Source organism: Salarias fasciatus, chromosome 19 (genome assembly GCF_902148845.1).
Source record: "Salarias fasciatus chromosome 19, fSalaFa1.1, whole genome shotgun sequence".
In the NCBI taxonomy this organism is placed as follows: Eukaryota; Metazoa; Chordata; class Actinopteri; order Blenniiformes; family Blenniidae; genus Salarias; species Salarias fasciatus.
Window position 1 is genome coordinate 13,313,318 of NC_043763.1, and position 21,869 is coordinate 13,335,186.

The 21,869-nt window shown below is 44.0% G+C and overlaps 1 protein-coding gene across 1 annotated transcript; it reads left to right on the plus strand.

The window, feature by feature from the left end:
- Positions 1-941: 941 nt before the first annotated feature.
- On the plus strand, positions 942-20,308 carry palm1b (paralemmin 1b). Its single transcript, XM_030116495.1, has 6 exons — positions 942-1,471; positions 11,954-11,996; positions 12,694-12,774; positions 16,089-16,204; positions 16,672-16,742; positions 16,999-20,308. The coding sequence occupies exons 2-6, from the start codon at positions 11,955-11,957 to the stop codon at positions 17,376-17,378; spliced, it is 690 nt and encodes a 229-aa protein (XP_029972355.1). The 5' UTR covers positions 942-1,471; position 11,954; the 3' UTR covers positions 17,379-20,308.
- The last annotated feature ends 1,561 nt before the right edge of the window (positions 20,309-21,869 follow it).

Sequence of the window (21,869 nt, forward strand, 5' to 3'; positions counted from 1 at the left end):
CATAAGGCTGGCCTCAAACCAGTGGTTTCACACTGTGAGTTGAAAGTGCTCACCACTACACACCTGTGCAAGCAGTGCAAACTTCCCCTCCCATTCAAGCTCATGGAAAACATTGAAAAGAAGCACCTTAAAGGAGAGCGATGACAATCTTTGCAAAAACCCTTCAACAATTCCCAATCCCTAAATCTAATCGATGTCCATTCTTTCTTTTTTGGAGGGGGGGGTAGCATAGGGTAGTGGAGTATCAGCAACGATGTGTTACTTAAATTCATATCATTTTTTTGCCATTAGGTTGTATATGCACTGCAGGGAGGAAAGGGGCTTATTAATTTCATATTAAGTGAGGGATTAAACTGAATTTTGACTCAAGAGACCCAGCAGATTATTCTGAAGGACACCGGAGACTTCATCTATACAGATTTCTGATTTTCCAAATGCATCACTAATACTGTAGTTGAGATCCAGGGTATCATGTCTGAAACTTTAGCGCCATCCGCTGTACATTGCGTGTAGGTGCAACTTATTTTTGGATGATGTGAGATTTGCCGATGTGATGGAATAATTAGGGTCAGACTAAAAAAAAATAAAAGAAAAAGAAAACAAAGCAGTGACTGATATAGACAGCTGCTGGGTGGATTGCGATAGTTTAAAAAGGGATGTGATCAGCTGGGGTTTGGTATGAGCGGCGGTCAGATGTGAGCGGGGCTCAAATCACTGCTGGAGGCTGTGCGGAGCCGTTTATCCCGTAGCCTCCGGTTATTTATGTAACGGAGTGAAATCACATTTTCGGGAGTCCTGCGGTTGCGCCTTCCCGCCGCTAGATGTCGCGGTGCGACAGTGGTGAGCCCGCGGGGGGAGAGAATGGCGCGTTCACCTCCGGCACAACCGCTGGATTGGATGCCAATTTCAGGCTCGCGCTCCTCCGTGCCGAGGCAGCCTTGAGTCGAGCGGCCCGGCTCCTCGCGCGTCATATGATAAAGCCTGGAGAAAAGCCAGCCCCGTTTGGAAAAGGAGGGCCCATATCTCCGTCAACGTGCGCAGGGCCCCCTTTATCTCCGGCAGGCAGGGAGGCGTATCCTTTTCCCCTCCGCACTCCCCTCCACATACCACTCTCTCTCTCTCTCTCTCTCTCTCTCCCTCCAGCCAGACTACAACCTGCTTCAGACGACGCCCCGCCGCCCATGAGATTTCCACACGGACCACAGCCGCCGTGCGTCTTTTCCGCCGAGCAGGCCGTCGGACTCGCGTTCTCGTCGGGCTGTGCGCGCGAGCAGCCCGCGGCATCACCTCGGCTGTAAGAGCGAGAGGGAGTCAGCCAGAGGAAGAAGAGGAGAAAAGAAGGAGGAGGAGGAGGAGGACGAGGAGGAGGGAGGAGAGGAAGGGGTGTGAGAGGATTCCGAATTGACGCGCAGAAATAAACAACACGACACCTTGAGACGTCTGCGGCGGGAGCAGCAGCATCCGCAACTGAGTAAGTCGTGATTTTCAGTGTGTTGATGCTTGTCCCTCATGTTTTCCTCTGGATGACCTGCATTTTTTATTTATTTATTTATTTATTTTGGTGATTTGGTTTTATCCTCCAGCCCGGCAGCATCCTTTGCGTCGGATAGGAAGGATGACAAAGCGGCACAGAGGGAGGATAAACCACAGGGAATTGCGTAAAATAATAATAATATAAGGATAGTAATAAACACTGGCTGCATCTTGTCTGTGTTGGTACTGTAAACACAGTGTGACCGCCGCTGCAGCGAGGGTTACAACTCACGGGAGGCGCAGCATCCTTCAAGGGATGCAGATTCAAAATAACACACTCGCAGCATCCATCCTGTGGGCGATTTCGGTGGGAATGTGGGAATATCTGCATTATTATGTCATGTCATCCTCTCCTGCCCGCCCGGAGGCCCGCTTTACTGTACTGTACTTCCGAGACGCGTCAAGGCCGACAGGTGTAACGGGACGACGTGTTTACGCCAATGCCTTGATGAGCCATCATGTAGTATCGATCTGTTTTGGGAGGAGAGTGTTTCTAGATGTCTTTTTTAGCACTGACAGGGGATTTCCAGTGGCATGGCCGTCAGCACTGCATAGAGGGATGCTGACTGGTTAGGAGAGTAACAGGGTATATTCTGTGTGAGTGTGTGTGTGTGTGTGTGTGTGTGTGTGTGTGTGTGTGTGTGTGTGTGTGTTGTGAGCAGCCTGCTCCAACATGGCGCACATGAGCTGATAAACCTTGGCCATTACATACCACTGACTGGAATTCACGCTGTGCAGTGGACCAGAGGAGACTCTGGACATCCCTAAAATGCAGCCCAATATACGGCCCAGATTAATTTCAGCTCAGGTTGCCACAGGAGATAGAGTTGGATAATCCTTCCCCTCAGAGTATCACGTACGCCTGTGTGTGTGTGTGTATATATTCCGCTTTGTTTCTATTCCTGTCTCTGAATAGAACAATGTCAACTGGACCAACTCCACTAATTTTTCTCTGTCTTCGCCGTCATGTTTGATCGCAGCAGGTGGACTGTGATCGCGACCAGACAAAGAGTGTGTTTTTGTTTGGTCTTGCGTTCATTGTTCCTCGCATGCATTTCTGCCCTGAGAACCGATGCAACTGTTGTGAACAACATCTTTGTTGCCAACACTGGCAAGAGTATGATAACCCAGCGTCTATAAACATGACACACCCATATTTTTGAGTCCTGGAAGTACAGTATCACCAGAGCAAACAGTAATAACTTTTTCTAAAACTCATCAAAATAGCCGAAGGGATGAGGGACATTTTTTTCCAGAAATTTCACAGTAATTTGTACTACAAGTATTTAAAAAGAGGTCTGGATGATTTAACAGCAGCAGCACACCGGTGCCTCTGTTTGTTATCTATTATGTGGCTTGATTGTATGAGCGAGGCATGGTAAGTCCATCAAAAGCCGGGCCGAGGGGCTATATCCGGTCGGCCGCTCTGTGTTGTGTCAGCAACTCACAGTGGAGCTGACAGCACTTGTCTCGTCCACCCAGTCGTCATCTGGCATTATGACCGCGGACAGCCACCTTTCTGTCTTTGTATGGGCGCACATGTGCAGTTTTGTGTGTGTGCATTTTTGTGGCTACGAGGAAAACAAATAGATGGATTGTCTGAGTTTCAGTGTTGACGACTGTCTCCTGGCATGGCCGGCTCAGAGCTCGGGTGGATGTGTTTTTCACTAATGCAGGTGTGGGAAATGGACTGTTTAAGCAGGAATTTATTCATGGCTAATTATGGGCTGCCAGGGGTTAATGTTAATGAGCAACTCTTTCTTTTTCCTCCTCACAAACTCCAATCTAAGTAACTTTTAGCCAGTCTAGACGCCGACTCTTTCTGAATCCTCAGTTTGTTCACGTAAGTGTCAGTTCAAAATACAGCCTAACAAGACTTTAAATAACACCCTGAGAGTAACAATTGGCTGCATGACTACTTGTACAGGAAAGGGGGGGTTATGAAAAGTCGACAGACTGTCCTCTTCCCCTCGGATTTACAGGACTTTAAGAGTCATTCAGCTATTTGTTTTGGTTTTCCTGCATCGAACGTTAATGGGTTCGTCAATTCACAGCAGCTTCATCAGTTGTTCAACAAAATTAGCCACAGAAAAAATTTCAAGCAAACTTTCCGGCACAATATTCTGGAAAGAGTAGAATTCTCAATGATTGTGTGCATTTATCAGCTTTCAGCTCCAGGAGTCAGTTGACCCTGACAGTACTTCCGGCTTTTAGTGTACCGAAGTATTCATCACGATAGTGTTCATTTCATGGCTCTTTGCTGAAATGTTCTGTAATTTCCTGACATGCAGAGCATCATAACTCGAGGGCAGAAGGTCTCAGGTTCACATTCAGCCCCACAGTGATGAATCCTGCTAATTACCCTCGCTGACCTTACTGTCATTAAAAAACCATTCATCCAGTGGTTTTTAAATCAGATCAGTAGGCTGGTGTTGGGAAATGAATGGCATGCATTACAGAAGTCCTGACTGTTTGATGCTGAAATATGGTATTGTACAATCCGGGAGGAAGTGGAAGTAAAGCTTGCTCAGCAGGCACACAGCGTGATAAGAAGTAACATCTGGGCAGAAAGAGACGTGAGATATAATTAGATAATGCACTGCAATCCACCTTCTCGTTTTTTTCACTTTCTATTAATCTCTGCCTTCTCTTTTCCTCCTGGATAGTCATTTTCGTCTTTTCCTTTTTTCCCCAACTATCTTTCATTATGTACACCCTCCTTCCTGCTTTGTCATGACAGCAAAAGTAAGAGAGGATTTGTTTTCGCTCTCTCGCTTCCCAGCAGATAGTCTGTCTTCTGATAAACTGTCATTTTTAGCCACTAAGTCATTTTAATCTCGGAGGGGAGTGCGCTCGGTGCTCAGTGTGCTCACAGTGCTCAGTGTTTGTGCATCTATGTCTTCCTGTATGTGTGTCTTGTTCCCACTGCCCCGAGCACGCGCACGCCCATGCGCTCATATGACGATCATCAGAGTTGCTCAAAGATATTATCAAAAGCGCCATTGATACACAGCAGTGAGAAAGAGATCATCCGTCTTATTGGACTCTGAATAACCTGAAACCAACAGCACACACACACACACACACACACACACACACACACACACGGACATCTGTTTCAGACGCATGGAGAAGAATGAACATTTTCTCACTGTAAATGAAGTGTAGGACTTTTGCAATAAGCCCCAAAAACCGATTGGACAGGATGATATTAGACAAACATACTCAGTATAAACAATTCCTGGCCCTCTTGAGAGCCTTAAGTGGGGATTGGGATCTTGCCATAAGGGAAGGCTCCTATTAGGTCTAATGGTTCCTGCGTTGGCTCTGAGAGGCCGCTCCGATAACGCGGGTCCATCGGCTTCCGGATGTATAGAAACTGCTGACTGATCAGAATGGCAGACGAACCATACCAGGACACAGAAGGCCGTCCACAGTGGAAATGGGTTGTCCGTAAACATAAAAGCAGTGCTGTCAGCAGGTATCCCTAATGCTGCTACTTTGTTTGTAAAAGTCAATACCTACAGCTAACATCATTTTCTTAGCTGTTACCATACAAATGAAATTTTCTGAAATATGTGTAGCATAAGTTTGACTACCTTTTTTTTTTTTTTTTTTGTTACTCCTTTTTGTTGATGGTTAGAAACTGCCAGCCACACTTCCACAGAGCGTCGTAGCTCTCCATGTCGGGCTCCTCCTTCAGCTTTCATTTTGGTTCGGGTCCTTTGTGTAGCAATAATCAGAAGCTCGTAAACGTCTGCGTCTCGCTACTCCCATATTGTCTGTCTTGTAATTGGCTTCCCGCAACACCGTGACCATAAACCAAGGAACAGACTGTTTCCAGGTGTGGGGCTCAAAGGGTTTTATATCGCTTTCTGCTTGTGGTTGCTTTTTGCTTCTTGTTGTCTTGATTTGAATATTTTGAATAATGAGAAAGGCTCCAGTTTCAAAAACCCTTCTATCAGTGAACTCAGATGCGATCTTCACTGTATGTGATTTAATTAAACAAGCTCAACCTGTGTTCTGACCTCTGTGCAGAGCCTGTAATCAACACACAGGGATCGATAAACCGTCACGAGAGCTGTGAGCTCAGCGTGAATTTCTTGCATATATGAAACTTAACAAGCAGTGACCACGGCGCAACAGATTGGTAGTTTAGAGGTTTGCTCTCGCTGAATTGATGAAGGTCATTAGTGGTCAAGCTAAGAAATGAGCACAACAATCAAGAGGTGGAAAGACACATGGTGAGGACTTCAAGATGGCAAGCTAGGAAGAGGGTTAGTGACCAATATTTAAGAGCGTAGACATAAAAATGAGCTGAATTGTTCCCTATACCCTCCACTCCTCCCTCCATGTTCCTGGTCCTCAAAGCAACAATCTGACAATCATACCAGCTTTGCACATATCAGCAAAAAAAAAAAGTTTTTTGGCAGCGTTTTAAACTGGTGTTAGAGTTTAAAAGACTCAGATATTGATCGTATACTGGCCAGATGCCATGTTTTACAGTATTATGACCCCTGCTATATGAACTGAACGTTTTAACAGACTGGTTATTGTTAGCGCCTGATCAGTTTATTACAGTATGAGAACAGCATTCAAAAACCATTAGTGTGACAATAGCAGCAGGTTATATGCAGTGACTTATAGACATTTCAAATATCTAGCATGACAGAAATAACATGTTGTGTTTTTTTCCATACGCCTAACAACTGTTGGCATTAATTCCTTACAATTCAGCCCACATTTTCCCAACTCTCACTTAGCATGAGATTTGGCCTGAGAGTCTGGTTGTCTGGGGTGCAATACAATGTGTTTTAAGCCACCAACCCCTCCATCCCTCCTCCCCCCACTTTGAGAACACTCTTGGTAAATGCTTCACTTTCTCCAGTAAATACTCAAACGGAGTTCATGGAGGCTGAAGGCTTGCTATTCATGGTTCCTTCAGGAATTAAAGAAAGAGCAAGTAACTGATGTTTGCATGTTTTTCCTTTGCCTGCACGTTCCCCCGGGTATTTCAGCTTCTTTCTACAATCCAAAGGCATGCTTGGTGACTAAACCGCTGTGAATGTCCGTCCCTCTGGACCACCTGTCCTGCTTTTACCTGCATCAATCCGGCGTTAGCAGGGAACGGCTTCAGCTCCCAGCAACCTGATCCTGAATAATCCGGCTATTAAAGACATTTGCTTCAGTATTTACTTCATTACATAACTCCTCGTTTCACAGATTTGACATTACAATTCATTCCTTGTGGAGTCAGTGAGAAGTGAGATGTCAGAAGAGGCGCTCGGTGCTCGTCGCCCCGTCCCGTGCGTTCCCTCATGCGGCTTATCATTTGTCCACTTGACATGGATGTTACGCAGCATTTGACTCTCCTCTGTTACTGACAGAGCTGTTATTTACGGGCGACCTCAAGGGGGGAAAGGAGTTTTTAACCCTCTGACCTCGGAATACTAACATGTGAACTCAGCGGACTTCCTCCGGTTTTTATTGGCACTCTACTGTTTATGTTTGACAGATTTTGTGTTGTGTCTCAGATAGAAGGAGACCGAGCTGCATCTGTGGTCTGGAGAAATCCAGGCGGGGGGTGTAGGGGGGCTCGGAGGGAGGTAGTAGTAGTGTGTGGACGTATGTGTGTGTGTGTGTGTGTGTGTGTGTGTGTGTGTGTGTGCATGGCCGGGGTAGAAAGGCATTGTTGTCCCTGTGCTCTTTTGGCCTGGAGGAAGGAAGCAGTGGAAGTGGGGAGTAGAGAGAAAGAGAAAGAAGTGCCACTCTAACGGTGTCAGTGTGAAGCGGATTCCAGATTAGTTTGCTCTCCCAGAGTCTCTCAGATTTTTCGTGTGGAGCCCGGTCATTAAGCTCAAGAGTCATCTCCACTCTCATCCTGTTTGAGGAGCTGGCTGCCGGCTCTTTTTTAAGCAGCTCCTTTCAGTTCTAAATGCAAGGTAGTGTGTGTGAGAATTAACACGTCACATTTCTTTTCTTCGAAAACAAAAAAGAAAACCTCACTGAACTCAACTATTTTCCACTTGATTTGTTGTTATTTGAGAAATGAAGCTCTCAGTATGCCCACAATTCTTAAAATTCTGCCCCTCCTTTGAACCTCAGGCAGCGCTGTGTTAACAGGAAAGCTTGTCTACATTTTATACATCAGCTCAACTTTCTGTAATCGAATCGCTGTCATTATTCTCTCTCTCGTTTTTGTATTTAGCTGTAATATCGTAGTGTATACTATAAAATCAAGCACATATGCCATAAAGCGAGCCTGAAATAAATCTGAGCCTGTGAGTGTGATGGAGCGTAGGAGGCAGGATCAGAGTCGGTGTAATGCAGCGTCCACCTCCAGGTGTTTGTTTAAGATGATGCTGAAGAGAGCCGGTGTAATGTTGCTGCCACTGATACGCATCCTTGGAGGATTCATATCTCTCTCAGAATCACACAGCGAGCCGCGGCGCCCCGTGTACTTTCTGACCTTGTTACTGTAAGAAATGAAATCACTGTTTCTGTGTACTGTTTATGACACGTCAGCAATTTTCCTTTGCAACTCTGGTTCTTTTTGCAGCAGCAGCATGTGAAATTTGCAATACTTTAAAACAAACTTATTGTGGTAAAATTTCTGCAACCTTCAGTTTATTTCCACAGTCTGGTTTTGATGCTAATGTAATTTTGTTAGTAGGGTTGCTAACGTTTACTGCACCGCGCCGCAATGAGCCGTTCAGTTTTGCTTGTTAATCCCACTAAAACACTCCGACCCCTCTAGACAAAATTTTGGAACCCCAATTACTTTTATCGTCTCTTTAAATTTTAGGCTAGATTAAAGTCAATGTCAGGATCAAGGTGAAGTTTTATATCCCCAAGGAGCAATTTGTAGCACAGCCAACATCCACACACACATCTGCAGTCTTATTTACTATCCTTGAGCCGATCACTGAACCGATTACTTAACGGAAGCAGGTGCAAACTCATCGGAGGATTATTTAACAGCAAATTCTTTTCACCTCGGAAAAAAGAAGTTTTACTCCACGGAAATTAATCCAACACCATATTCCCAAACAATGATGTTCAGCCAGGCTTGTGGTTTAGCTACACAAGCATTAAGCTGATTACTTTTCGGGCATTTCAGTGCAGATAGTGTCTGCTGGTGCCAGAGGAGCACAATGCTATTAGAAGAGGATGCTGGTGCTCTATACAGGCACTTAATGTGTTCCTGGAAATGCTGGAGCGGCAGTGCTCTCAACAGGGAATAAGGCCGGTCATTAGTCCATTTCCTTGACTTCTTCTACCACGCTGGGTTTTTTTTTTTTTTTTCGATTGTTATTGATCCAGACACGAAGAAAATGTAAGAAATTGAATAATCTAGCTGTAATTTTTTGAAAAAGAAGATTAAAAGTACACCTGTGTCTTTGTTTGCTTGGTTTGTTGGTTTGTTGCCTTTTTTTATGTGTGAATGGGGGTGTGTGGTGAAAGGTTCGGTGTTTGTAGCAGTGTGGCAGTGGCGACGTGGACGGTCCTTCCTGAGTCATGGAGGAGCTGGACCTGATCCCGGCTCACCATGTGTGACGGCAGGATAACCCTGGGCTGTTTGCCAGTCCATCACAGGGCAAACACACCTACTTCACACCTGCAGGCCAGATAGAGTCACCAAATAACTTCAAACACGTTGTTTTTAGACTGTGGGAAGAAACCTGACGACCCGTAGAAACATGCAAACTCCACACAGGAACACTTCATCTGGTAAAAATGAAATATAAAAACAGGTTGAAAATTCGTCTGAGCAAGCAGTCTATGTTTTTTCATGTATTATTCCTTTACTATAATAACAAAAAAGATTTAATGTTAATGGTTGGAATAAAATTTGATGATATTTATAAGACAAGTTAAATTTGACAATTATAAAAGTAGACTCCAGTAAAATTTCCAGAATCCTGATAATAATCATAATAAGCGATAAAGTGTGTGTTTTACTTATCTAGAAGACCATCAGCTCTCCTCTCTCGGTCCTGCCTTCGTGGCGTTGTTGATCTGGGACATTTATCTGCCTCAACTTGTCATTTCTACCCAGTCTCACAGCGACTGCCTGCCTCCCCTGATGCCCTCTTTTCTCCACCATGAATGTAATTACTCTTCCAACTATGCCGCAAAGATGTCTGTCCTCGCGTCTGCTTTTCTTTTTCCCTCCGTGTCCATAATTTATGAGCCAGGCAGCCGTGACCCAAACCCACAGTGTTCCAACAAGGTGCACGCAGTTTTCCAACGCGCCTTAAAAATTCATCACAGCAGCTTTGCCTAGAGGTTTGACATGCAGGACAAGCACTGAAATTCTGTTTTGAATGGCGGAATAGGGCAGGAAAATCAGGTCAGCTGAAACCCAGCTGGCTTAGCGAACCTTAGATTTAGGGTTAGGGTTCCCGTTATAGGATGAAGATCTCTCCACATTCCTTCTGCATTGGTTATTATCAGCCTTTCTCAGTTTGCAAGTTCTCCCTGTGCCTCAGGTTTTCTTCTGGCACACTGGTTTTCTCCAATACTCCACAAAACGTACATTTCGGATCAATTGGTAACTCTTAAATGGAATTCATTTTTAGCTTTGCTTGTCTCCAGTGGATGGATGGATGGATGGATGGATGGATGCATTAGAATAGACTTTAGCTGTTCGGCGATGCGTATCTCACTCCTGTCCCTGTGGAGCTGAGGGTGAGACCTTAACTGCTGGTCCCCCATGTGATCCTCCCCAGTTCAGGAGTTCAGGACATTCAGTTCTCGAGAGCGCCACGGAGTTCAGCCTCTGCTCCCAGGCCTTCATGCCACTGAAGAACTGATCCGGATGAGCTCCCAGATGTGCAGTTGCCCGGCTCCAGCTGTGGCCTGAGGGGTGGGAAGTGAAAGAGGCTTTAGGGGGGCAATCAGCACTGCCAGGAGCCAGCATGGAAATAATAATACCTGAATTCATCTGTGAAGTGCTCATCACTTATATCACTTATATACTGCAGTTTCTCAAGGTGCGCTTTATCTGAGACAGTTTCTCACATTAAGCCGTATTAATCCCCATTTTATTCAGTGAATATCCGCATGTCTTTTAGTCTTCCTGTTTTTGCCGGTTCAGTTAGAAAGGCGAAAATGAGAAAGAATGCGTCTAGACAGTACAATATGTGTGTTTATGTGAGCAGTTGAGGGCGATCAGATGATTGTGGTTTTGACTCTTTCCTCCGAGGGGTCTCCATGTGACGGCGATGTGGCTCGACGGGAGCACAAACATCAGCGAGTTTGGGAAGCTATACGTATCAATGTGGAGAAAAAGCCATAAAAGGGGCGTTTCATGTTATTGATCCTGCTTCCATAATACATGCCTGGGGTTTTTCGCCTGAGGTTCAGCGGTTACACATTAGACTAGCGAGCATGAAAAAGGCTGTACAAAAGTTGGGAAAAAGAAATGTCATTATAGGAAGGGTGAGCAGGGAGGAATGTGAAATGTGGATATGCTGCATATTTCTCCCCACAATACAAGCCTTCTGTTTGTGTGCTTACTTGGGAAATGATGCAAGTTGATTCAAAGCCTGACTGGGGCGGCGGGGTGCTCAATTCATCAGGGATCACATCTTGACCAAACAGTTTTGACACATTTTACCGGTGCTGCAGAGGCTTGGTTGTATGTAGATGAACAATGTCAAAATGTTTTGTCATTTGTAGGAGCTTGGCTTGAACTGGTACATAGGAATAAGGATCAATTCAAATCAGTGAGTTATGTATAGAACAGACATTATACACATATGTCTACCACACAGCTCTTAATGGAACCTGGTATTGCTCGAATACAGTGGTGTCCTTGTTTCCACGTTGTCCAACAAGTCTGAATGTGATGATATTGTCCTCACTTAGCCTCTTAGGCATTCATACAGCGTGCCTTTCCCTGGTTATGAATGCATGACTTTTTTTGACTGGTGTTTGTCTTGTCCGGAGGTCACGATATATTATGAAACCAGATCGTTTGAGCATTCACTGGTGAAACTCTTTGGACATCTTCCACACATCCTGCACCTTTTCAGGGTGCATAATATAAGGCTTGGTATTGTCACCTCTCAGCCGAGCCACGGTAGCGGTTTCCACCCTCCGGCTTCGGCTCTGCTTCTGTCCATCCTTCAGCTCCAGTCTGGAAACTATTAAAGCAGGAATCTCCTGCGGTGCCCGCCTGCACATTAGCATGCCTACACTGACTCTTCCTGACAGGAAAGAGACACTGATTTAGTGCCAAACAGACAGATATTTAACCTCCGCCGCTGGGAAGTCATTTGAAGGTAAATGCCTGGCGAGCCAAATGTTACGGTCAAGGAAAGTTCTCTGTCACCGAGTGTCATGTGTAATGTCTGCGCTCATGTGCGCTCTCCTCCTTCTCACTCGCTCTCTCCTTCCTCTCATGCCCATTCAGGATGGCTGAGGTGTCACAAGAGGAGAGACTCCAGGCCATCGCTGTAAGTTACGCACACTCACACACACACACACACACACACACACACACACACACACACACACACACACACACACACACACACACACACACAGTCTGCCTGTTTCCTCCTCTCTCATCCACACACACTGATACAGAGTGCAGATCAGGGCACAGTGATGGCTGCAGAAACCATAAATCATTGTCAGGGTCTGACTGCCCTTCTTAATGACTCAACCTTTTAGATCCCATCTCCTCCACCCATTAGAGGACATCAAACGCTAATGCTGTAGCTACAGCTCGCTGCTTTTCTCTCTGTCCCTCTGTTTCTCTGTCTCTCGCCCGACTCGCTTCATCCCTGTTGCTCTTTGAACCTGTCGGCCTGGACTATTTTCATTTTCTCTCTTTCATGTCACAACATGCAGGTGTGTGTTGATCATGTAGCATTTCTCAGCTTTTAGCATAATGAAACACATTAAGGTTTTTTATGCAGTGTTTAAATGTTTTTTTTTATTTGAGCAAATACATGTAGAATCAACTGAATTTCCCAAAATACATATATTATGATATATTATTACATACAGCACTACTAGTATTACAATCATATCAAAACTGGATTTCAAAATATTACGTTTATAGTTAAAAAATATCTTTAAAAACTTAACATTTCTTTTCTAGTGTGGCTGTGCCAGCACTAATGACAATGTTCCATATGACAACAGGAGAAAAGGAAGAAGCAGACAGAGATTGAAAACAAGAGGAGGCAACTGGACGATGACCGAAGGCAACTCCAGCATCTAAAGGTACGTGCGCACGAGCACTTTCCACATGAGGAGAGATTTTACACATGCCCTATTTGTATCGCCGCACTGATGAGAAAGGCTCTCGGTGCAATTATGTTACATGGTTGAGAAGAACACACAAAACCGACGGTGTCCACAACAGGTGGAGCCAATGTACCGAGCTTTGAAGGCACATGTCAGTGTTTGAGCAATGAATCAGTTCCAGGAAATCAAGCAATCCTCTAATATGCAGTTTCATTCTGAGGAAAAAAAAATCTCTGACTTCATGTCAGTGGAGAACCCTGAGCGTTTATTAAGCGAACTGACTTGTTTTAACCAAGCAGCATAATTAACATCCTTTGAAATAATGTCAGGTTGACTTTGTTTGAAATGTACTCAGGTTCCTCACTGATAAAATTAATGTATGCGTCACCTGCAGCCCAACACGCCTCTTCTTTTCCCAGAACTTGAAAGACGCTGACACAAATACCGCCGGGCAGTGTTTTCAGGAATCGTGCTCTACACCAGAGCAATGTTAAAACACCCGCATGACATTAAACTTAGCAAATCCCTTCTGATCTGTGAGTTCAACACAGTGAAATACTCCCCAACTGCTGCTGCCACGGAATGTGCAGAATGGACAAGATAACGCCAACAGCTCCTCCACATGCTGTTTATACACGCACGCACACACGCTCGTCCACTCATTATAACAGAGTGTCAGCGTATGTGTCAGCGCTATCAAAGCTATTTCAGACGCGGTCAACTCGGCGGGTCACAGATAAGAGCAAAGGTTGAGGTGTGTGTGCGCCTGCGCAGACGTGCAAAGTGTCGGTAAGGGTGCTCGTGACCCGCGCCGCTGCCCTTGCGTGCTCCCACTTTTTTTTTTTTTCTATTTACAGAGAAATCCATTGTGAGCGTGTGTGTCTGCGTGTGCGTTTGATTTCGTGTGTGTTGCTTCATAAAAGGACGCAGAATCCTCGGACAATGCGGTGGGCTTTAGCAAAGGAAACAGATTTTTGTCCCACTCCCACCAACAGGAAACAGCTCTTACACCCACCGCACCCCGCTTTCGTGTCACGCGCACGCACACACACGCACTCATGGACACAAACACGCCGAGGGGAAGTGTAATCATGCTGTCCAGGGATATTAGAAGGCCCTTTGTGCAAGCTGCAGCAAGTGTTCCTCATCCAGAGGCAGAATTCTTGTGAAAAATAAAATTGTGAAATGACACATTTTATAGAGATATAAACCTGCTGTGCCGTTAAATCACATTAATACTGCACCATACCCAGAGATACGGTGAAACTCCCTCTCTCGCAGTGCAGACGTAATGGTAAAATAAGGTGTTACAGTGTTGTCAACCCAGAAAGCATGAATAGAGACTTTGTTTTGTCCAAGCGGTGACACACATGATTATGCAAACAGGAGTCATCTGGAGCGCTTAGTGAAAACCTGCGAATGCCTCAGACAGTCCAAGGGTATCGAAACGAGAAAATGACGCGTTAGTAAACTTTTGGAGAAAGAAAAGTGTTTCGAAAGAAAAATGCAGAGTCACAAATGCATAAAAGTAACAGATGGACTAATATTCAGTTAACATTTTTTCTTCCCTGATGATATTCACATGAGAATACTCAGTTCAGCAAGTACAGTAAAGATGTTTTCAAACATAAGTTCTCATTGAACTTTGCTTTGAATGGACCTGAGAAAACGATATAGTTCATAAACTGAATTACGGAGTTTCATTTGGTAGAAGAAGAAAAACTCTTTGATTTTTGAAACACTGGCCCGCTCTTTACAGCTGTTCAGTGCATTTGGCCGCGTGCATACGTGTGTCTGTGTGTGTCTGTATCCCAGTTCCGCCCTTTGTCTGCTACGTTAGCAGCTTTTGCTCCAAAGAACAATGGAGAGAGACGTAACTTCAGCACCCCAGCTTTGCGGCCGTTCATGCCGGCCGGCGTGCGCGCGTGCCTGCGCTCGCATGAGTGCGTACATCGAGTGATGTCAGGCGTTGGTGTAGTAGGGTGTGGCGAGAGAGTAAGCAGGAGCGAGTGGACGGAGAGGTGGGGGGAGCAGGTTTAGATCCAGAGCCCCTGAGACCATGCAGAGCCGGGGAATGGAGAGTGTTGGATTACACCGTAGGAGTGTGTGCTGCAAGGCTGTGTGTAACTGGAAGGAGCGCACACTGAGGCAAAACACCAGGCTCGCTGAAAGACTTGCCAGATATAAAGTGAGGGGGGGGGGGGGGGGGGGATACACCCTGATATTTACAAGTTCGTGAACTTTGTGATAGATTGATATGAATATGAGAAAGAGGAAGGAGTCTGGGTCGCGTTCGAAGAAGAAGAAAAAAAAACACAAAAGAAAATTTGGGGAGGGGGAAGTTTTCCCAAGAAATTCTTGTTGCATCACAGGAGAGGAATTCACATCAAGCGCAGGTCCAGATTTTCAGCCCAACTTGTGAAAACAAGAGCTTTTTTCTCCCACCTTCCCGTATTGCTTGGCAGAGTGGTCCTTTGCTGCACGGTGTAACAGCTGCGAGTGAGACACTGTTATATTTACCTCAAAGCATGCCAAGTATTTGCTTTGATATTAGTTTATCTGCAGGAGGGAGTGTGGATGGGGAGTCAAGATACAAATAACGGGCGCTTCGAAAATTGATAGGGGCAAAGAACAGAAGTGGAAAAAGAGTAATATCATTCAAAAAATTGCATAGACTCCTGTTTTGGTGTTTTGTTTAGGTCAAGATCAATGGGTAATTACTTATCTCCAGTCATTATAATGAGGCTAATTGGTTCTCTCTGCTTCCCCATACAGACATTCCTATAATCAGTCGAGCTCCATCAAACCTTTGATGAGGTTAAAGATTCCAGTTGTTTTGTTTTCATCTCCCCGTGACTTATCTCCATGCTCCACAAGATATAATCTGAAAATTATATGTGACTTGAGGGTTTTCTCTGCAAAGCCAAAGGCCTCGGTCTCCTGGCCAGGTGGCGATCAGTGGCAGGAAAGCGCTGGACACCCTCGTGGATAGATTTTTGTTTGAGATTAGCTTAAAGGGCTTGTCAGTGTGTCTCAGTGAAAGTGCTACTAATCTCTTCTGAAGGGAAGCACGGTGCTGTTCAAGTGAGAGAGGCAGATAATGTGCAGCGTTTTAGACGACGAAAGTGCTTCCTTCTAATGATTTAAGTAGCTAAGTAATTCATCAAAACTGATTTTGCCATTATTGTATGTTTTACCTGAAAAACTGTTTTTTAAAAAAATAAATTATTTGGTTCATTTCTTTAATTCTGTTCTCTTTCCTCCGTCATGCTGCTGATGTTGGCTTGTAGTCGAAGGCCCTGAGGGAACGCTGGTTGTTAGACGGAGCCCCTGCAGAGGAGGAGACTCAGAAACGTCTCCATGAGGACGAAGTGAAGACCAAACTTCTAGAGCAGGTCATCCTGAGGTGAGCGTCTCACAACCTGCACTTGTGTAAAAACGCTCCATGTTTGCTTCTCCGTCGATGTTAACACGGTCAGAAATATGTGTGATTGTCATGTAATTAAAAACTACTCTGTTTATCTTGAAATCAGATACATTTCTCACAATACAGTATAATGTATATGTTTGTGGTCCAATATGCAAACTTGATGAACAAATTGTTTTTCACCGTGTTTGTGTGTAAATGTCAAACCCAACTATAGCTGGATGACATTTAGAGAGCCAGTCTCACATTTTTATCTGCTTTTTTTTTTCTTTTTTGAGTCATTGTTGCTAAACGATGTGAGAAACGCAAGCTGTTTAAAGCACACACACACTGGAACCTGCTTTTATATTGTAACTTTTGACTTTGTAAGTGAACAGATTTGTTTCAAATGCTGTGTGTGTGTGCATGTGTGTGTGTGTGTGTATGTGTGTGTCCATCTGAGCCAGGCTGGAGCAGGAGATTGAAGAGCTGGAGACAGGCGCACCAGCCAATAAGGGTGTGGCCAAAGAAAATGGAGGTAAATTGGGCGCCTAGGACAACATATCACACAGGAAACCATGGCAACGCAGTCTGAACCCTAATGTCAGGAAGAGAAAGCGAGCTAAAGATAGACGCTTCATTGCTCTGTTAAATTGGTCCTCTCCACCGGAGGTTATTAAAACAATATTTCTTTTTTTTTTTCTCTCTTCTTTGTCCCTCTTACTTATTCTGACAAACCCTTTTGGCTTAAGCCCTCTCCTAATCTCTCTGTGATGCTCTGGTGCTCCCTATAGGTGAAAACGGAGTAGTGCAGAGCTCTGGCCAGACCCCGAAGAGGGAGGTGACGGGGATCGAAGCAAAGCTCCTGGGCCCGAGCCCTGACCAGGCCAGTGCCGACAACCCGGTCACTCTGGTGTTCATGGGCTACAAGACCGTCGAGGAGGAGCAGGAGAGCCGCACGGCCCTGGGCATGGAGGGAGTGGACGGCAATGTCAAGGCCGAATTTGTTGTGATCGAAGACGGAGAGGGGAAAGCCGGGGGAGACGCGGCCACAGATGAGCAGGCCCCCCCCAACGGGAGCATGGCGGAGAAGGAGAAAGCCAATGGGAGCGGCGAGGAGGGGGAGAAGGAGAAGGAGAAGAAACAGACCTGCAAATGCTGCACGGTCATGTGAGCTCTAGGCGTGCGCACGTGTGTGTGTGTGTGCGTGCGTGTGTGTGTTTGTGCGCGTGTGTGCAGATATGTGTATGAATGAGTGCGCTCCCGCACTTGTGCGGGCATGTGTGCCATTGCATGTGTCTGTCTTTGCAGAAGTGTGTAACTCCGACAAAAAGAAAAACAAAAACAGAAGTTCAGTTACACAGCCAATGTACCAACAATGAGAGCCAAAACAAGCTCCAGCTACAAGAACCACAGAGACTCAGTACACTTTACTCTATATACTTTCTCTGATATGTATTTGACTTTTGATTTCTATTGATATTTTTCTATTTTTCTGTCTTTGCATTTATATTGTATTCAGTATGTATATCTTTATTATGGGACTGTGTACTGTAAGTTCATTGTTATTATTGTTGGAAAAAAGAAAAAGAAGATGTATTAGGATTCTCTGGATTGTACTGCTTCTGTGTGGAGAAAAAATCTGGACATTATAGACCATTTAATTCAAAACAACAATCTATGAAGGACACAGATACTTAAATATATATATATTTCTCTGTGTAGTCCTACCAACTACTTATCGGTCAATTTCATATTGCAATATTGTCTAAGATATTATTTTAAATAGTATTTTAATATATTGATATGAAATTATGTTTTATACAATGTATTTATTGTTTCTGGTTCTCTCGATCATCTCCAACCATTAACTGCATGTAAGCTTGTGAGCACTACCAGATTTGCGTTACACTCATGTTAAGTGTCTGTGCTTTCTTAGACTCATACGTGCTCATAACTTTTAGTCACACAAGTCTTTCGATCGGCGACAGTGAGTATAATTGGCGGCGTTAAGAGATATGCATCATGTTTGAAAAACTCAGCAGCAACAAGACGGATAGAATCGGACGCCACATTGCACACCGCATCAGCTTGACAGTAGATTCTGCGACACGTGCACATGCAAATCACAGGCTTTGTGTGTTTTTCTTTCAGATAAGACGGCTATGCTTTGAATTATTAAATTCATGAGACCATAATGCACTGATTTGAAAGGCCTAAATAATTCTGTTCTCTCAACAGTAGAATTAATGTAAATCTTTATAAGGTAGCACTGCATGAAGCCTTGCAACTTCTTCGACTTGTCATTGTTTCGTCGTCCTTGTACGCTATCACAATCACATGAATGTAAATCCAGGGGTTAAATTGGGAAAATGCTCCACCATAATAAGAAGAGACAGGCTTGATCAGCTCACCATGGAAAAAAAGAAAATAAACAAGCTTACTGTCTCTTCATGAACCAAATAAAATTTGATGTTACTGTAATTTCACTGTGTGTTGGTTGGCTGCTGGTTTCTGTCCTGCTCACTCCCAGTTTAACCCCTGACCCTTTGTCTGTAGACCTGGGCCCAATCGTACTTGAATAGAGGTAGAGAAAAACAGACTTTTAGGGGCAGTTAACAGACTTTTGTCATAAATATTTTTAGTATCTTGAGGCCTTAAATCCCGTCACCCTAAAAATACAATATATAGGATTTAGCTTAACCCTGGGACCCAATCTTTGGAGCAACTGTTTTGTCATTAGCAGTACAAACAGTGAAAACAACCACGCCTTTTAAACATTGTGGGTTACTAGCCAAGACAATGCATGCATATACACTGTCGTAGTTAAAAGCCTAGAAAGCCTATTAAAATACATTTTGGCCCGAGTCTCCTCATTCGTCTGGCAGACAGATGAGGCTATGGATGGTCTGGGTCTGCGGCGCTAACCGCTTCAGCTCCCCTCGGGCTCATCCATGTCTCTTGACTCATCCACCATCATTTTATCACTTCGTCTTCATCGTTAAACCATCACCTGACCTTCTATGCTCAGAGACACACAGTTTCAAACCTCTGAAGTTGGTGCTAAATATTGAGTCTTGTCTAAAACTCTCCATCCACCAACTATTGTTCGAGTCGTTCCCTCTGTCACACTCAAACTGCTGGTCAGGGGGTGTTTCTAGCCTCCAGCATACATCTGCCGAACACGCGAGGCTTTTGCAACCCTCAGTGCCAGATGCGTCCTCTCAAGTCCTGCTTACATTTTACCACCAGAGAAGAGATCCCTTCTTACATTCCAAAGGGAGGTCACAGCAGGCGCGGACGGATAGCGATAGTCTATGCTTTCCATATGTACAGTTCCACTGTAATTGTACAAGTTGCAACCTTGTTTCTTATAATGACTCTCATGGTTTTTGTTTTTATTTTCTATGGCCTCTTTGCAAGGCGGTATATTGTATTCGATGTGTGTTTTTGAAGAAGAAAAAAAAAAAAGATACATCTGTGTATTGTTGGTGCCTTTGTCAGGTTCATTTGGTTGGACTTGTCTGTCTGCCGCCATTTTTTTAGACTGGGGTTTTTCTTGCTGTACTCCCGGTCAGGATGACCCACTGGAAACACTGCCTTCTGCTCTGAAGGGTAGCCACACAAGTATACGAGGACGCGCTCATGTCTGACGAACAATAGTGGCAAGCTTGGAATGACTGCTAATATGCAGGCGACTGTTAGTATCTTCAAAAGGAAAATCTTTGCGTCCTGTAATGACTTTTTAAAAAAAAAAATTTATTGTAACAGAATAAGTTTTTTAGCTCACACACACGGAAAAATTTTATCAAAAACCAACCTTTACTCAAAGTCCATTTCATGAGGATGCAAAAGTTTTAACGAGGACTAGCTAACAGCCTGTGTATATACAGTACATACACGTGTATATATGTGTCTGTATGCATACATGCGCTTGTATACATAGAAATACATGTAAATTAGGTCAGCTAAAGCTTTGCTTAATAGTGGGTCTCTGGGATAGCAGCAGAAAAAACAGTCTTGTGTTAGACCAATGCCTGTTCATCTATTCTGTGGCCGTCTAAATGTTTAATCTGGAATAAAACTACTGTTTGTTTACAGCAAGTCAGGTAATTTTGTGTGTAATTAACTGGTCGTGCTCAGCATGCAGTTTTGCTATTTTTAGAAACTGGAGATACAAACAAGTCAAAGACAACATTCTGTGGCGATAAATACAACCACACAGAGATAAACATTTAATTTGATTCCAGGCAGCTGGCATTTATGAACATAAAACAGGTACAATTCACATATGTCATTTAAGGAATAAGGGAAATGAAAGATGTGCTTAAATGAACAATAAATATAAGACAAAGTGCAGAAAATTGTTAAAATAGGGATATAGTTAGCGTTTGAGATGATGTATTTTGCAGCATGCACTACCCGGAGCAGGCCACTAGAGGGCAGACATCCACTGTTCCGTAAAGTTAATTCTTGAACACTGTTGTCAAAGACAGTAATGTGGATGAGGGAAAGAAAGAGAGATCATTAGGCAGACAAAGAAGAGGGAAGCTTTTAAACAGGGTATTCATCAGAAGGAGGTCAGGCATGCATTCAAGGCAAACATGATAACAATATTGCTTTATTTCTGCCACAGCACTCCTGGGGATCAACAAAGATTTGCAAAGTCTCTTGAGACCATTTGTAAAGTGGGGTATGTGGGGTGAACACATGTAATGGGACAGGTTTTATCATTACTGGGATCACCGTCGAAGCCACATCATGGTACAGATAAGATACTGTGGGCTTTTTTTAGGTCACAAGCCTGACAATACTTTTCCACACTGTCATGCAACCACAAATATAAAACACCAAAGCACTGAACTGCACCAGTGAAATATAAAAACAATCATGGAAAATGAAAAGAAGATAGGATTTTGAAAGTCAAGTGAACTTTAACGGTTGCAACAAAGCGCAGAACACATAAATCACCCTGATGTCCAAATCTAATTTCTCCCAAGCTATCAGTTACCAGTAATTGCATTTCTTTCCTGATTAGTTTATCAATGTAAGCACCTATTACGCCAGTATGAGGGACACTCGGGGACAGAAACAAACATAAAACAGCACAACTCCACTTTTCTTATTCCCAACTTATTCACCTCAGCCTGTGAAAGCTGTTAGGTCAGCATGCAGATCTCAGGTTAGGAAGACAGCTGATGTGCATCAATCACACAAAGAAAATCACAATAACCAAACATATTCAGTAAATCACTGATTTACAACTCATCAGTTCCTTGTTCAGTTGATATTTAACTCACAGTGTGATGTTGTTGTCATAGTTTATGTTCCTAAATAGTGATACAAGCTAGTAATTCTCCAAAGAAGATTAATACTTCTGTGCACTTAGCACTCTTTCCTCCCTAGAAATATTGTGTATTCACATGTTAAAATAAAGGGAACACAACTGCCACCTGCTGACAAAAGTTGCAAATACAAAAAGAAAAAACATGCATTTGTATAATGTAAAATATAATATAATGTCATGCTATAGGGCTGCACAGTGATATAGTGGTTTACACTCGTGTTTGATAGTTTGATAAAAAGACAGTCCTCTATCTCAGCCCAGATTGGCCTTTGAAGCTGTTTGTTCCCGACAGCTGGGTCTCCTCCCACTGTCCAAAAA

What these genes read in the sequence shown, in the direction of transcription:
- palm1b (XM_030116495.1), top strand. Translation starts at nt 11,955, where the DNA reads ATGGCTGAGGTGTCACAAGAGGAGAGACTCCAGGCCATCGCT. An exon ending in AGAGACTCCAGGCCATCGCT is followed by an intron (nt 11,997 to 12,693) that starts GTAAGTTACGCA and finishes ATATGACAACAG; the next exon opens with GAGAAAAGGAAGAAGCAGAC. An exon ending in GGCAACTCCAGCATCTAAAG is followed by an intron (nt 12,775 to 16,088) that starts GTACGTGCGCAC and finishes GTTGGCTTGTAG; the next exon opens with TCGAAGGCCCTGAGGGAACG.